Consider the following 16277-nt stretch of genomic DNA (forward strand, 5'->3'; position numbering starts at 1 on the left):
GTGGTGGCAAATGTGCCATATGTTGGCATCTCGAGGGAAGCTGAGGGATGCCAAACGGCAGCATCAGGTGTCAGTGTAGCCCACTGGATGAGAAATCTCTAACAGATATCCACCAGTGCTAATGTCTGCAAGTACTTGTAGGCACTGAACTGTATTCCCACAGTGGGTCTGGTTTTCCCACTGTGCTCAGGGTGAAACCCATCATGGTGTAGAAACTATTCTTATCTATACCTGGATCTTCTCTGTTGAGTTACTTCACAGAGATTGAGCTTGCTGAGTTCCGTTTATTTTTAACACTACCTCCAGCCCCCTGCCCATCTTTGCTTACTACGTCTCCCAGGAACACAAATATATCACGTTTGGATGAGACAACGGATCCAATTTCAATATATGAAGCACAGGAGCTGGGAACGGGGAAAGGGGTAGTACCTATTTGCTCACAACAGGAAGCAAATAGAAACCAAGAGAGTAATAACCCCATGCTTGATCCTCAGCTCACCTATGCTGCTAGTCGGCTTGGCATAGGAAGACCGGCTAAGAAAATTAAGAGAGTCTTAACCTCAAGAAGACCACTGACTCAGGTGGGATTAAGCGTTTCAACTCCAACAACATTTTCATTAGATGATCACTGGGGACTTTTAAAATCACATATTTCTGATTTGCTAGACAGCAAATTGGCTCCAGTTTTGCCACATTTAAAAACTATAGACACTGTTTTAAGCCAATTATCTTTTTAAAAGGCTAGAAGGATGTAGCAAAATCCAGGTAGGCAATACCTCGCACTGTAATCCTACTATGTTGCCCCCTGTTGATCCACTAGACCCCAAAATGTAGCTGAAAAGGACTTTCATTCTGGTATGGTACCAGAATCAGTAGTTACAGCACGACGAGCGGTGGACCAAGTAGCACATCCGTCTTCATTACATTATGGGATATATTTTAATATTGCTTGTGATTGGCCTGCTGAGCCCGTCTATAGGTCTGCAGATGACAAAAGGCAGGTGTTTTGCCCCCTTCCTCCCCCAAAGGTCTAGATCACTGATGCCTACATGAAATGTTTTGAATCAAACATGCCAGTAAAAAAGTCCCCCAGTGATAATTGATCTTCCTCCGGCTGCAAGCTCTCTGGTTATCATAATAGCGAATGTTCCTCGATTGGTAACCAGTGTCTCAGAAACAATTCATTCAAGAATAAAGTTATGTGTTGGTTGAATAATAACATAAAACACAAAGGAGATCTTGCACAGGAAATATTCATGGTAAGGAGGAAGGCAGGAATAGGCCCAATAAAGAAAAGGTATGAGGAGAATACTGTGATTGTACATTTTCGAAACCCAGAGGCAGCCAAGTACTCTTTACAGCAAAGACACGTCACTGTGATTAAACAAATATCTGAATATTTTGCCCTTGGGTTTTTATTATAGACACTTAGCCCTGGCTTTCATGAGAGGTAATAGAGAAAGGATCTGAAGAAATATGCAGAACATCTCATTACCTCCTATGCCATTCCCACTGGAAAATAATTTTTGGGTGTTTTCGGATCGAGACTCAAATGACTGACTTTCTTTAGATAAGATTGAGGACTCTCCCCATGTTCTGCCCTAAAATATACAAGATGAGGCGCATTAAACTTCTCAACGTCTCCATCATGACTCTTCTGTGGCATTGACAGCTCAAGGAGTGAGGTGCAATAAATCCCTCAAATCCTTTATCATGTTTCTTCCGCAGCCTTGGAGACTAATGGAGTAGAACAGGGCATGTCATTGTTATCTTGGAATGTTGCAGGCCTCCGGAATAAGTTGGAAAATATGGACAGGCTGTCTTTTATTGGGACGTATGACAGAATCTGTTGCCAAGAAAACTGGGCTATTAATGCTTTTGTTATATATGGGTTTAAGTATTTTTGTGTCAGTGCAAACCCCCTCCTCAGCAGAGAGAGGCAAAGGGGGCTTAGCTGTCTTTGTGGCTAATCATATTAGGAACCTTGAAGTTAGGCCAGTAGAATCGAGACCTTGTTTTCGCATCACATCAACTCCAATCTGGATTTTAGAGAAACTGGGAGAAATAATAAGGATATGGGTTGATCATAAGAATACTCCATGTTCTTTTATTCGGTCTGGGAACTTTAATATTTGCAAATGCCCACATGTGGGGGATATCATATGTGGCTTCATGGATGATCAGGCCACAGATCTGGGCATTTTATGCATACCACATATAGAGAATCTCTAAAAGAACTGGTTGTGTCCCTATCCCTGATTTTACCCATGCCAAACAAGAATGGTGAGAATCAAAATGTACCCAAATTCACGGGTCGAGGTAAGGGTTCTATTATTGATTTTATATTGGTATCGAGTTATCTGGCCCAGTACCCACTTGATTGTAAAATTCATCCTCTCCCATTCAGTGATCATAACCAGGTGAATCTAAGAATCACTTATCTGGGTATGGATAGACCATCACTATAAAGGAAGGCCCCTGTATTAAAGTCAGCAAGAAAAGGGGTTATTCTGTGGTGGGACTCCATTAATCTGATGCAATTTTCAGAAAATGTGATTACTAAAAATCAGGTGGAGCTTCTGGGTTGTCTCTCTGTGTCTTCTGATCCTGCCAACATTACATCTAATTTTAGAATTATACGTGTTGTTAATAGGAGAAGTTTAGGTCTTGTTTTGGTCCTGTTGAAGCGTTATTGGTTCTGTGGTGACCATTGAGATGCAAAACATGTCGACCCATTAATAGAGGGAATAGGTTAGTGTCCTTTTTTCCTCGTCTGTTTTTTCCTGACTTGAGAGCGCATACGAGCATTCCTGCACTCTCCCTTTTTCATTTTTTTATCTTGGCCTGTACCCTTTTCTGATCTAATAAAATTGATGTTGACTTACTAGGTTTTTAAGCCAATTATACTCCCCCTTTTTTGCTCTCCTACCCTACCTGTACCTGTACCTGTAGGTTTTGACTGACCACAGCACATATACATTGGGAAAAAGATCTCCAGTTAAGAGCCCCCCTCCATAGGGGGACCCGTCAGACATTGCAGCGCAGGTCTGACGAGGAGCATGCCCAGTGATGAAGCATGACATCCTACAGGATGTGTGAGGACTTTTGCTTCTAACAGAAGAGCTTCCCTGTGTTCCTCTTTTTTTCTCTTTGGAACAGTGTACCTTATATTCACTGCATAGGTTATATCTGGGAGGTTGTACACTGGACCATTAATCTCCCGGTCCCCCCTTTTGGAATTATATCTAAGATTAAATAAGCTTACAAATGCTTGACAGTGTCAGTCCAGGTTTTCTAAAGAGTGTACAGCTGCCCTTCAGGTGTTAAAATCAGCCACTAATGCTGGGCCATGTGATGTCTAAAAAATGTGATTAGTTAGATCCAATTACAAACAGGCCCTCGACTGGAGGAAGCAGGAACTTAGGTCAAGAGCATGGGAGGATCCCCAAAAGTCTTTGCAGCTTAAAGATTCATCTCTATTTTTAAGTATGGTCAATTACCCCTTTTTGGGGAAGAGCCACCTTAGTGAGATCACTTTCAACATTACTGAGCATGAATGAATAGTTCATTTTTCTAAAACCTTTAACCCAGAGCAAAAAGTTTGATTGGGGGGGGGGACTCTAAACAGGGGCCCGCTTTAGATGAAACCTGAGTTGCTGAGTTAGTGGATTTAGCAGCTGTGACAAATGCTATAAATAGTGCTTCTAGTGGTAAAGCCAAGGGGCCAGATGAGGTGCCTGTTGATTTCTAAAAGCTAACCTAGACTATAGGCTCCCCTGATTACAAATGTAATGCAGGCCACAATACGGGGGACTAGTACCACCCTGGAAAGAAACAGTCTGTGACAGATCGAACAATATACAAATGACGACGAGATATGCGTTTTAGTTTATGGTGGAATTTATTCTAAGATTAAGGTGGAATAAAGGCAAAAACTTGAAGTATGTAATCAAGTGGGTGGGGTTTCCTTAGGGTTTTCGGTGTTGTGGTTCAGTTCCTGTAGTGTTGATTTAGTTTCAATGTTTCTTTTCCCGGGAGACGTCTGGCGGATCCCCTCAGGTGGATTCCCGGGTACCGGAAAACAAAGGAAAACAACACCCGGGTAAGTATGGGGTTTAACCAAAAGGATTATTTCACTCTTTCTCTGTAGTCTTGTCTGGGTATGGGTAGGAACGATAAGGAGGGGTGTCTGTGAGGAGTTGGGGGGAGGGGGGGAATAAGTGCTCTCACTCTCTAATTATAGATTTTGTGGGGTGCCCATATGTGCTCGTTATCGTGCCCCTTTCGGTTCCCTCCCTTTCCACTTCTATATTCCCTCCCCCCCCCTTAGTCTGAAATGGCCTTTGTTTTGGTCCACAAGGACCGTACCTTGGTGAGCCACGACCCTCCTGGGTCGTGGCTGGCGTTGTGGCGTTCCTCTGCTGCGGTCTCTTCTCCTGCCGTCTTTTGTTTGGTCTCCCTCTCCTGGGCTCTCCTCTCCTGCTCCTCCGGTCTCCTCTCCTGGGCTCTCCTCTCCTGCTCCTCCGGTCTCCTCTCCTGGGCTCTCCTCTCCTGCTCCTTCTCCTGGGCTCTCCTCTCCTGCTCCGTCTCTTGGGCTCTCCTCTCCTGCTCCTTCTCCTGGGCTCTCCTCTCCTGCTCCTTCTCCTGGGCTCTCCTCTCCTGCTCCTTCTCCTGGGCTCTCCTCTCCTCCTCCTCTGGTCTCTTCTCCTCGGCTCTCCTCTCCTCCTCCGTCTCCTGTCTCTTCTCCTCGGCTCTCCTCTCCTGCTCCTCCCTCCCTCTTCCGGTGCCGTCCTCCCTTTTGTTTATGCCGTGCCGGGAAACCCATCCGGTTTCCCGGGCAACGGCCTTCCCCCTGCCTCGGTCGGATCGCGTCGCCCCGGCAACGGGGAGACGCGGACATGAAGCATCGGCCTGCTCCGATGCGTCATGACGAGCCGCGGCTGCCGGGGACGCCCGGTTACACACCCCTTCCCAAGAACGGTCCTGATCGAGGACCGAGGTAGAGTCCGGGTATCTGGCGAGATAATCAGCCGGGGCCTGTTGGGGACCAGGGATGTGACGGACCTGAAACGAAAAGGGTTGGAGTTCAAGGAACCACCTCAAGATCCGTGAATTCGTATCTTTATGAGCCGACAACCAAGTGAGGGGAGCATGATCTGTATAGAGAATAAAAGGGCGACCCAAAAGGTAATACTGCAAGGTGTCTACAGCCCATTTGATGGCCAAACATTCCTTTTCAATCGTGGGGTAATGGCGTTCCCGAGGAAACAGTTTCCTGCTAATATACACTATCGGGTGATCCCTACCGTCCCCATCGGGCTGGGTCAGTACCCCTCCTAGCCCGACATCAGAGGCGTCTGTATAGAGGTGGAACGGTTTTGAGAAATCGGGGCACCGTAGGATGGGCTCTCTAGTCAGAAAGGCTTTTAGCTGTTCAAAACTAGTCTCCTGTTGATCCGAAAAAGGGGCTAATTGATTAGGACGAGATTTAGCTAGAAGATCTGTAAGGGGGGCGGCTAGGGTGGAATAATTGGGAATGAATCTTCGATAGTAGCCGACCAACCCTAGGAAGGAACGCAAATCTTTCTTCGTTGCAGGGCTAGGTGCATTGAGAATAGCTTCTACCTTTTTAGATTGTGGCTGGAGGTTCCCTTGACTGATTTTGTATCCTAAGTACAATATGTCAGGCTGACCGATAACGCATTTTTTTGGATTGGCAGTTAACCCTGCCTGTCTCAGAGTATGGAATATCTGCTGCAAATGTAGTAGATGATCATTCCATGTTTCACTGAAAATAACTACGTCGTCTAAGTAAGCAGCTGAAAAATGTCGAAAGGGGTTTAGGAGGCTGTCCATTAACCGTTGAAATGTTGCTGGGGCTCCATGCAGTCCGAACGGCAACACTGTGAAGTGGTACAGGCCCGACTGCGTGGCAAAGGCCGTTTTCTCTTTATCTTCTGCGGCTAGTGGAATCTGCCAATATCCTTTAGTTAAATCTAGGGTGGACATGTATTTTGCTTTTCCTAGTTTTTCTAATACATCATCCACCCTGGGTATCGGATAAGTATCGAACATGGAATGTTCGTTGAGTTTCCTGAAGTCGATGCAGAACCTAATAGTACCATCTGGTTTTGGTACCAGGACAACTGGGGAGCACCAGGGACTAGTAGAAGGCTCTATTACTCCTAACTCTAGCATCTTTTGGACCTCGTCCTCCATAATCTGTTTCCTGGCCTCTGGTATACGATATGGTCGTAACCGGACAATTGTACCTGGTGCAGTCCGTATTTTATGGGCAATCAAAGAGGTTTTGCCTGGCACTATGGAAAAAAACGATCTGAAATGTTCCAGTAGACTGAATACCTGTTCCCTCTCTAATTTTGTTAACGAGGAGTTCACTGTGGGTAGATTCTCCCCAATAGTGGTCTCGGTCGGGCAAAATTCAATTTGAACCCTCCCATTGGGACATAGGAACCGGCCCACGGCTTCGGTCGAGTTAGAGCCCTCGGGTTCTTCCCATTTTTTTAATAGATTTATGTGATAAATCTGGGTTTTCTGCGGCGTGGTCGAGATTTCAATTAGGTAAGTGAACGGGGAAACGGCTCGTAGTACTTTATGTGGACCCTGCCATTTTGCTACCAATTTGTGTTCAGACGTGGGGCGCATTATAAGTACCTGATCTCCTGGTAGTAGAACTCTTAATTTACTCCCTCGATCGTAATATTGTTTTTGGTTCTGTTGGGCATGTTCCATATTTACTCGGACTGTATCCCATAACCCTTGTAACTGAGACCGTAAGTCGTGGGCATATTCTAACAAGGGTTTCCCCCCTTCCTCCGCCTCCTCTTCCCAAGCTTCTATGGCCATGTCCAGCAGGGATCGGGGCTGTCTTCCGAACACGAGTTCAAAAGGACTGTGTCCGGTAGATGCCTGTTCATGGGTACGTATAGCATACAATACCAAGGGCAACTTTTGATCCCAGTCTTTACCGGACTCCTCTACTACTTTTCTTAGCAGGGTTTTTATGGTACGGTTGTACCGTTCTACCAGTCCATCGGTCTGTGGATGGTACACCGAGGTGCGAATTTGGGAAATGCCTAACGTTTTGCACACCTGCTTCATGAGTGTAGACATGAAAGGAGTTCCCTGATCAGTGAGTATTTCATGTGGAAATCCTACTCGAGAAAATACATTAATCATTGCTTGGGCTACTGTTTTGGTTGTCATACTTTTTAATGGAATGGCCTCTGGGTATCGGGTGGCATAATCTACCATGACTAGGATATATGTGTGCCCTTTCGTGGAGGGAACTATGGGACCTATCAAGTCCATTCCCATCCTACTAAACGGAACGTCTATGATGGGTAATGGCATGAGAGGCGCTTTTCTAGGTCTACCGGGTTCGGTAAGTTGGCACCTGGAACATTGGGAGCAAAATTTTCGTATGTGGGCAAAAACCCCCGGCCAATAAAACCGCCGGAGGAGATACTCTTCTGTTTTTTCCCTTCCGAAATGACCTCCTCCGGGTTGACAGTGGGCTAAGGTTAAAACATGTTCTCTATAGTGCTCGGGCACTAACAACTGTTGCTTACGGTCCCCGGAGCGATTAGTGGTTATGCAATATAAGAGGTTTTTTCTAATTAAGAAGTAGGGACCCACCTCTTCGGTTTCTTCTGATTTGGCCGACTTCCAAGCTTGAGCGAGAGAAGGATCTTCTCTTTGTCTTTGGGGAAACCCGACAGGCACTTCATGTGTCTCGGCAATCAGACCTGAGGGTGTGCTATGTGCCTCTTTCTCTCGGTGGTTTGCTTTTTCAACACGTTTCTCCCTACGTGACAGTTTCCTACGGGTAGAGGGGGGCTCTAGGTCGCTGTCCGAAAAAGGGGCACCCTTCCACCAGTCCTGGGTCAGGGTTGGTTGTCGAACGTGATCCAGGATCTCCTGAAAATGTTCGTAATCCGTCCCAATAATACATTCCTCTATCAGATCTGAGATTATACCCATAGAAAGGCTGTCCCTGTAGTTCCTCCACTCTACTGTCAGGGCCTGTAAGGGGTACCTCTCCTTATCCCCATGAATGCAGCAAATAGTCACCCAATGTTCGACTTCCTGGTCTGCTAGGGCTAGGAGATCCTTCCTTATCACGGATTGACTGCATCCGGAATCTATAAGGGCGCAAACTATTCGACCATTGACATTTAAGGACTGTTTAAATTTGGGGTTGCCCTGGCCTGTACACAGCACCCGTCGTCGGGTAACTCCAACCTCCATGGGTTCACTAGTGTCTTGTTTCCTGGGACACATACGGGCAATGTGTCCCCATTCCCCACAGTTATAACACTGGGGACCCGGTACTGGTGGATGCTCGTAGGTTCTGCGAGGTACGGGTTCTTCGGGAAGGACTCTGGGAGTGCTTTTTGGGTTGGGGAGCCCCGGTTTTATGATGCGGCGGGTTGGCATATTTCGTACATCCACCGAACGATGGTATGCACATGCTAAGTCAATTGCCATCGCCGTATTCACTTTGGGATGTTGACGGATCCAGTGTTTTGTGGCCGTAGGCAAGGCATCTAAAAATTGTTGGATGACAATGGTTTGGACTACGTCTTCCCGGCTATTCCCTGACGGACCCAACCATTTTAAAGCCAAATCGTTTACCCGATAGTAGAAGGTTCGGGGATCCTCGTTCGGTCCCCACTTGATTTTCCTGAATTTGATTCTATAATATTCCGTGTCATGCCCCACCCGCTCTAATATACTGGTCTTTATTTCGGAATATGGGGTTGTTCCCCCGGGATTCGCTGCTTGATATGCGGCTTGTAGGATTCCTGTAAGCAGAGGGGCGACATACTGGCCCCATCTATCTTCCGGCCATTGTGCGGTTGAGGCCACCCTTTCAAAATTAGTGAAAAAGGAGTCGGGATCATCCCCTTCTTGATATTTTTGCAGGACGGAACTTGGGACATTGGGGTGTACCTTAGTGGTAGCAATTGTCTCCGTTAGTTTCTTCATGGCCGTCTCGTGGACCAGTTGATTATTGGCCAGTATGGTTGCCTGACTTTTCAAAGCCGACTGTAAGGCTTCACGGTCCTCCTTAGCCTCCCTCTGGTGGGCCTCCCACACCAGTTGTAGGTGTTGTTGGCCTTCGGCCAACTATTTTATCATGTCCTCCAGCGAGGGGGTGTCACTCATTGTGTATACTGTTCGATTGTCGAGGAGGATCTAGAGTCTGATCCCACTTCTGACACCACTGTGACAGATCGAACAATATACAAATGACGACGAGATATGCGTTTTAGTTTATGGTGGAATTTATTCTAAGATTAAGGTGGAATAAAGGCAAAAACTTGAAGTATGTAATCAAGTGGGTGGGGTTTCCTTAGGGTTTTCGGTGTTGTGGTTCAGTTCCTGTAGTGTTGATTTAGTTTCAATGTTTCTTTTCCCGGGAGACGTCTGGCGGATCCCCTCAGGTGGATTCCCGGGTACCGGAAAACAAAGGAAAACAACACCCGGGTAAGTATGGGGTTTAACCAAAAGGATTATTTCACTCTTTCTCTGTAGTCTTGTCTGGGTATGGGTAGGAACGATAAGGAGGGGTGTCTGTGAGGAGTTGGGGGGAGAGGGGGAATAAGTGCTCTCACTCTCTAATTATAGATTTTGTGGGGTGCCCATATGTGCTCGTTATCGTGCCCCTTTCGGTTCCCTCCCTTTCCACTTCTATATTCCCTCCCCCCCCCCCTTAGTCTGAAATGGCCTTTGTTTTGGTACACAAGGACCGTACCTTGGTGAGCCCCGACCCTCCTGTGTCGTGGCTGGCGTTGTGGCGTTCCTCTGCTGCGGTCTCTTCTCCTGCCGTCTTTTGTTTGGTCTCCCTCTCCTGGGCTCTCCTCTCCTGCTCCTCCGGTCTCCTCTCCTGGGCTCTCCTCTCCTGCTCCTCCGGTCTCCTCTCCTGGGCTCTCCTCTCCTGCTCCTTCTCCTGGGCTCTCCTCTCCTGCTCCGTCTCTTGGGCTCTCCTCTCCTGCTCCTTCTCCTGGGCTCTCCTCTCCTGCTCCTTCTCCTGGGCTCTCCTTTCCTGCTCCTTCTCCTGGGCTCTCCTCTCCTCCTCCTCTGGTCTCTTCTCCTCGGCTCTCCTCTCCTCCTCCGTCTCCTGTCTCTTCTCCTCGGCTCTCCTCTCCTGCTCCTCCCTCCCTCTTCCGGTGCCGTCCTCCCTTTTGTTTATGCCGCGCCGGGAAACCCATCCGGTTTCCCGGGCAACGGCCTTCCACCTGCCTCGGTCGGATCGCGTCGCCCCGGCAACGGGGAGACGCGGACATGACGCATCGGCCTGCTCCGATGCGTCATGACGAGCCGCGGCTGCCGGGGACGCCCGGTTACACAGTCATAGTACCAATCTTTAAGAAGGGAGACAGGAACTTTCCTGTCTATTTTGTTGACTGACAACACCAAACATCCTGGATAGAGGTATTCTGGGGAAGCTTGAGTCCTGGGCAGAGAAAAATATGTTTTTTAGCACCTTGCAAAATGGTTTCCCGACCTGGTCAGGGACATCTGAGCAGGCCCTCAATCTCATGCTTATTTTAGACAAGTATGTGATCGTCAGGAGAGGAATTGTACATATGGTCTTCAGGGACCTCTCCTGTGCTTTTGACATGGTGGATAGGGACCTCTTGTGGAGACTGTTGGGGCAGACAGGGATAGACAACGAACTTGTGAGCCTTATAAGACAATTGCATCAGGACACATCCACAAAAGTTTGTTTTTCTAGGAGCGGAAGCTGTATGCTCCAATAAGTGTGACTAAAGGAGTACAACAGGGCTGCATTTTAGCCCCCTTTCTATTTTTATTTTTAAAAAAACACATTGGATTTATTTTTGACAAAGTGCACTGAAGAGGTCCCAAAAATAGATACCCTATTGGTACCAGTTCTGTTGTATATGGACGACACAGGTTAATTATTATAAGAGCACAAAAAATGGGAGCCGCAGTTGAGGCTGTTTTGAAGTTTGCCTTAAGAGTGGGACAGAAGCCAGTTCAGCAGCTTCTTCAAATCTATATTAGCAAATGTGCAGCAATAGGCACTTATGGTGCAGGACTTTGGGGATTTGCTGCAGTAGGGAAACTTCAGACTGTGGAAAACAGATTTCTGGGGAGACTTATTGCTGCACCTTGGAATACAGTGAGTTTTATTTTGCACACAGAATTAGGAGCTGCCTATATAGAAGACCATATTGAGTTAGCGCCCCTATGCTTACGGCTGAAGATTTGGAGTGCCACTTCCTCTCCCCAAGCAAGTTTTGAGGGATTGTCTTAGCCAGGATAATGTAACTTCAATTCCTTGGCTCGCTTTTATAAAAGCCACCTTTTATAGTCTTGGTGTAGTCATTCTTTTGAAAACCCTGAGCAGATTACTCCAGACTCTAGGTTAAGGCTGAAACAGAGATATGGTTCCTATATGTAGGAATCAAGATTAGTGGATATTTTGGATAAGAGAATGGTTATACGCTATCTGCTAATTAGTATTACCAAGGGGATGGCATCATATCTGTCATGGATTATAAACCCTGAGCATAGATTTTACCCGTCTAGATTGAGGGCGAGTCTCGTCCATTTCTTCGTGGCCTTTCCTGCTGTTTGCACATGGCATCCTGCCTTGCCCCTGTGGTGAGCATACTCGGAGGCCCCAGGAGGGTTGGGACTGCTGCCTTCCCTCACTGGCTCACTGTCACTGATTGACTCAAAACTGAAGCACCCAGGTCCGAAACAATCAGTGACATTCCCCCTCGTAATGAGGGGGAGGGTCTCGAGGCACCTTTGCTAGGTCAAGGATGTCACGCCCACAAGGCTGTGACTTCTTCATCCCAGCAAAGTTCAGCTCAGGCAGCTGGGAGCCTGTGCAAATAGCACATGTCTAGCTCCTGGCTGCCTGACCTGAAAATGAAGAGTGTCTGTCAGGCAGATCTTTGTTCAGCCTGACAGACACTCTTCTCGAGGGGCAAAAGGTGGGAGGGATGTGGCCCATCAACCCCAAAGGACGGGCCACGGCTGGCTGTCAACAGTGAAATTTCTACTATTGTGAGCACAATTCATTTCAGGGGCAAAATGTAACAATAAACGTGTTTCTTATAGATTTACTCTGACTACCTTCTTCTAAAAGAGGTGCATAACGTTCTAAAGAAAAGGATAGGATTTTTATTCTGTGAAAAAGTGAACTGGCCTTCAGCATTCACACAACATTACAAGCAGTAAATACCTAGGAAAGTGTCCGCAAGGCTGATAGACTGAGATGACAGCGCCATTCTGAAACCTTTGCTGTCTGAGGGGATAATAGTAGATTGGCAAACAAAGGATTTCACAAAATTAGATATGTCTTCGGTAACGTAATCCACAACTTTTAACGTGACGTCTGTAACGTTGTCCGTACAAACAGCCTTTTTGTCCCCCTTAGAAAAAAAAATAATACTAATTAAGAAATCAGGTTAGTATTATGCATTTCCAGATCTGTTAACATTTTATGTGTGGTTACAGGAAGTTTATTCACAACAGATGAAGATTTTTCAACAAAAACCCATTTCCCCAAAACATTTGGAAATCTGTCATGCAGAGCTGCGCTAGTGGCAGATTTCCAGAACTACTCAGCGAAACCTTTTTTCAAATCCTACTTGACCTATGATTTGACGTTTTCGATGGCATGATTCTACATTCTTCAATTATGTCTGTTGGAATGTGCAAGTCTTCATGCAATGGCACATTTTTAGGTCAAGGCCTACCAGACAGCACAGCTTGTTCCTTTCTTGTTGATTTTCACCCCTACAGTGAAAATAAGTGTCTGAGTTGAGAAACCCCTCTGCAGCCGCACCAAGCAAGTAGGTGACAGAATGCCTATCATGAAACAATAAATATGACATAATATCTCCATGAGACAGTCAGCTCAATCTCAGTTGGCCTACTGTCGACAAAATCATTGCACCGCCTCTAATTACAGTGTCCAGCTCGACACCAGACAGTCCTCTCAAGCAAGATTCAAATTAGGTTTGTCTATCTTTAAGAGCAAAACGCTTCTACATTCTTTTGAACTACTAATTGATATTCAAAAGCATTATTTTTCAATAACAGGTTAATATATAGATACTTAAACCAAGATGTGATTATCCACCTACCTTTTGTAGTTCTCCTTATTCGCACCATTCACATTTCAAGGACCAATCTGCGTCATTAGCTCTTATTGATTTTGACAAGCAGCTTTTTATTGGCATTTTTCCTAGCCTCTCCTTCCCATCTTGAAGTCTGATCGGATTAGTCTATTCTGCCTTTTATCCATAAGCAAAAGGCAAGAGTCCCCCTTCCCTCTGCAGTTAACCCTACTCATGTTGCACTCAAAATAATTTTTCTGTGTTCCCAGTACTTTGCCATTTCATACAGCTGTAGTGACACATTTGTGATGCAACTAAACTAAGCTACTGGGGACAGAGGCCCCAGCAACCAATAATCATATGTGAACCATATTCTCGAGTTGATGATTCTGTCTGCCAGAGGACAATAGCCTAGCCTCTGGACCCAGGAAGGCAAAAGTGCACCAATAATTGGCCACATAGCAGGGACTAGCCATAAAGGCTGCCTACAAGACAACTGCTAGAATAAAGGATAGCCTAAACACAACACTTCTCTGGAAGTGGACCTGACAGTCTCCACAACCATTCAATCCCAGAGCCCTCCTAGAACCTGACAAAGGGGAGGAGGGTTCATCTATACATGGGTGTGGATAGACACCTGTACAGAACTGCCCTAGAAGCAGGAAGAGGTCAGTCATCATCATTTAGAGTTTCTGGAAATTTGTACAGTAAAGAGAAAGGGAAGTGCTACAAAAGTAGATGGGAAAAGTAGGAAAATGTAAAAATCACTAGAAAGGGAACATTCTCCAATTACTGGTCAGTGCACAGGACAAGACTAGCATCTCACCACCCTCCTGCTCAGAATGTTCCTGGACCTCGGAATACTACATCTGCAGAAGATGTCTAACTCTAGCTAGAAGAAGAGGACTGAAGAACACTTGATCCTGATAGCCCTCAGGGACTGCAACTGCTCTCCAAGATTAAAGTGGTTGTCTTGTGTTTGCCAGCCTCAGGGGCACACAAAGCATGACTCCTTACTCCATTAGGGCCCAGCTGAAAAGAAAGGACTGAGCCCTGAATGGGTGATCCAGTGCTGAAAGGCCTGTCCTGAGGAGCTGTAACCTGGAGAACTGACCAGGAAGACATTTTCCAGAAATTGGAGAAAAGAAGGACAATCATGTTTCCACTGCTGGAGGACCTAGACAACGTGCGGAGGCTTGCCATCTGAGAGTGCACCAAAGGTGGACTAGATAACCAGCTTTATTCAGCTAGAAGCTTTTTGCCACCTTGAAAACAGGTTCAACAGTACCTTGTAGAGCCCGGCTCTGATATAGCCAAAAGCTTGACCTTGCTTGAGGGTTTTACAAATCAAAAAAAGTAACTAAACCAAAGGTAAATCTCTGGACCAGTACAAAGTATCAATTCTATCCCCGTGATAAAGCAACCTCTGCAGCAACAAAAACAGGCTTTGTCTTGCTTGGAGCTTTTGCAACCAAAACAAATGGCTTCAGCAGGAGCTCGATGATGGCATATATGACTTTGAAGGACCCTATCTTGCCTCAACTTTGGATCTTGCATTCAGAAGGATTTTGACTTCTATTTCAGAGATTAAGGGCCTTATTTAGAACTCAGCGGACAGGTTACTCTGTCACAACAGTGACGTATATCCCATCAGCCGAAATCTAAAACCCATAGGACATAATGGGATTTATATTCCTGCGACCATTGTGACAGAGTACCACATCCGCCAGGGTATAAATCAGGCCCCATGTCGGATGGTAAAAACTTTGACAGCAATGACCCACTTGGTGTATCCGATCTCTACTTCATTGCAGTCGACCTGACACACAATTCCTGGTCAACCATGAACTTATTTTTCATTGGTGCTTCACTTTTTAAAGGTGCTTGTTGCATTACAAGTTTAAAAAGTCGTATCTCCCGTTCCTTCCATCCAATTTTAAAGATGTTTTACTATTTGTTGCTCATTACATTTTACTCTCTATTACTAAATTGGCTCAGGAATTTTATTGCGTTGTGTTCCTTACTTTAAAATTATTGGTGTCTCTTTAACTTAACTTACACCTCTCTTAATTAACTTTCTTGTGCCATACGTACCAAGGGCTCAGCATCACTTCTCGGAGACCTAACTAAGCTGCGTTTAAGACGTTCGTAAGGGCCCCGTCTCTCAAATTAATAAGCCACTTTCTGACACAAGTTTACTAGACTATGTGTGACATGAAATTAGACAAGTAGAAAACTGCAGGTGTTTCATTAACATTCATCTTGTGTCCTTTTTCATGAGAACTTTTACTGGTCAGATCCATGCAAAATGAAATGCAGCACTTACCACATTTCCACATAAACTGATATTAAAGTTGTGGAAGTATTTAGTTCCTCGTGATGTGAAGCTTGGCCCATTCATCAATGACCTTGCATTACTTAAAGCACTAAAGTCGTATTGAAGACTCTTGTTTTCATGAAAATATGACAGCTGACAGTCACTAAAGCAAGCTGTGTGATCCTATTAAAAACAAAAAAATACTGTCAACCAATTTACCATTAAGTGAAATGAAAATTGTTCCATTTCAACAACGTTTTTTTGACTTTGCTATTTTTGCATACCATACTTACACTTGGAAATGACATATGCGCATTTCATGAGCATGCATTGCACCATATAACAACGAGGTCTTTCAGATTCTTCCTAAACAGCTGAAGGCAATCCACTATTTGCTATTTCATCTGCTGTCACTAGAATATGTTATTTAGTAAAATCACTTTAAAATGATTTGGTTTAGTTAACACAAAAGCATTTAAAACCAATTAGGCAGGAGCAGGGTACATGTTTTTCAGGTATTACTTTGTACTTGGATTTAAATAACTAAGATTTAACTGTAGCAGGAGCCACGCGGTAAACAATTGAAGATAAATTAGCATAGGTCATTTCTAGTATGCGACTGAAACACTGAAATAAACAAATGTTGTCAAAGCCAATACTTAAAAAATATATAAATGTATTTTTTATTTTGAAAAATGAATAATACGAAAACAAAGAGTTTACAATAGATTAGGAACGGCCATTGTTAATATAGATATAGGCATGTTATGAGCAATTAAAAGTTTTCAGTTTTTATGCAGCATACACCACGTCGATCATTTGTATATATC

General features: G+C 45.2%; 1 protein-coding gene across 1 annotated transcript in view; it reads right to left on the reverse strand.

The window, feature by feature from the left end:
• Positions 1 to 16277, reverse strand: part of ELAPOR2 (endosome-lysosome associated apoptosis and autophagy regulator family member 2) — a 402503-nt gene that overhangs the window by 147091 nt on the left and 239135 nt on the right. The window contains exons 15-16 of the mRNA XM_069228716.1: positions 15457 to 15630; positions 12251 to 12440 (exon numbers count right to left, since the gene is read on the reverse strand). Coding sequence (XP_069084817.1) covers positions 12251 to 12440; positions 15457 to 15630 — 364 coding nt within the window. The remainder of the gene's footprint in view (positions 1 to 12250; positions 12441 to 15456; positions 15631 to 16277) is intronic.

This window comes from Pleurodeles waltl, chromosome 4_1 (assembly GCF_031143425.1).
Source record: "Pleurodeles waltl isolate 20211129_DDA chromosome 4_1, aPleWal1.hap1.20221129, whole genome shotgun sequence".
Taxonomy (NCBI): domain Eukaryota; kingdom Metazoa; phylum Chordata; class Amphibia; order Caudata; family Salamandridae; genus Pleurodeles; species Pleurodeles waltl.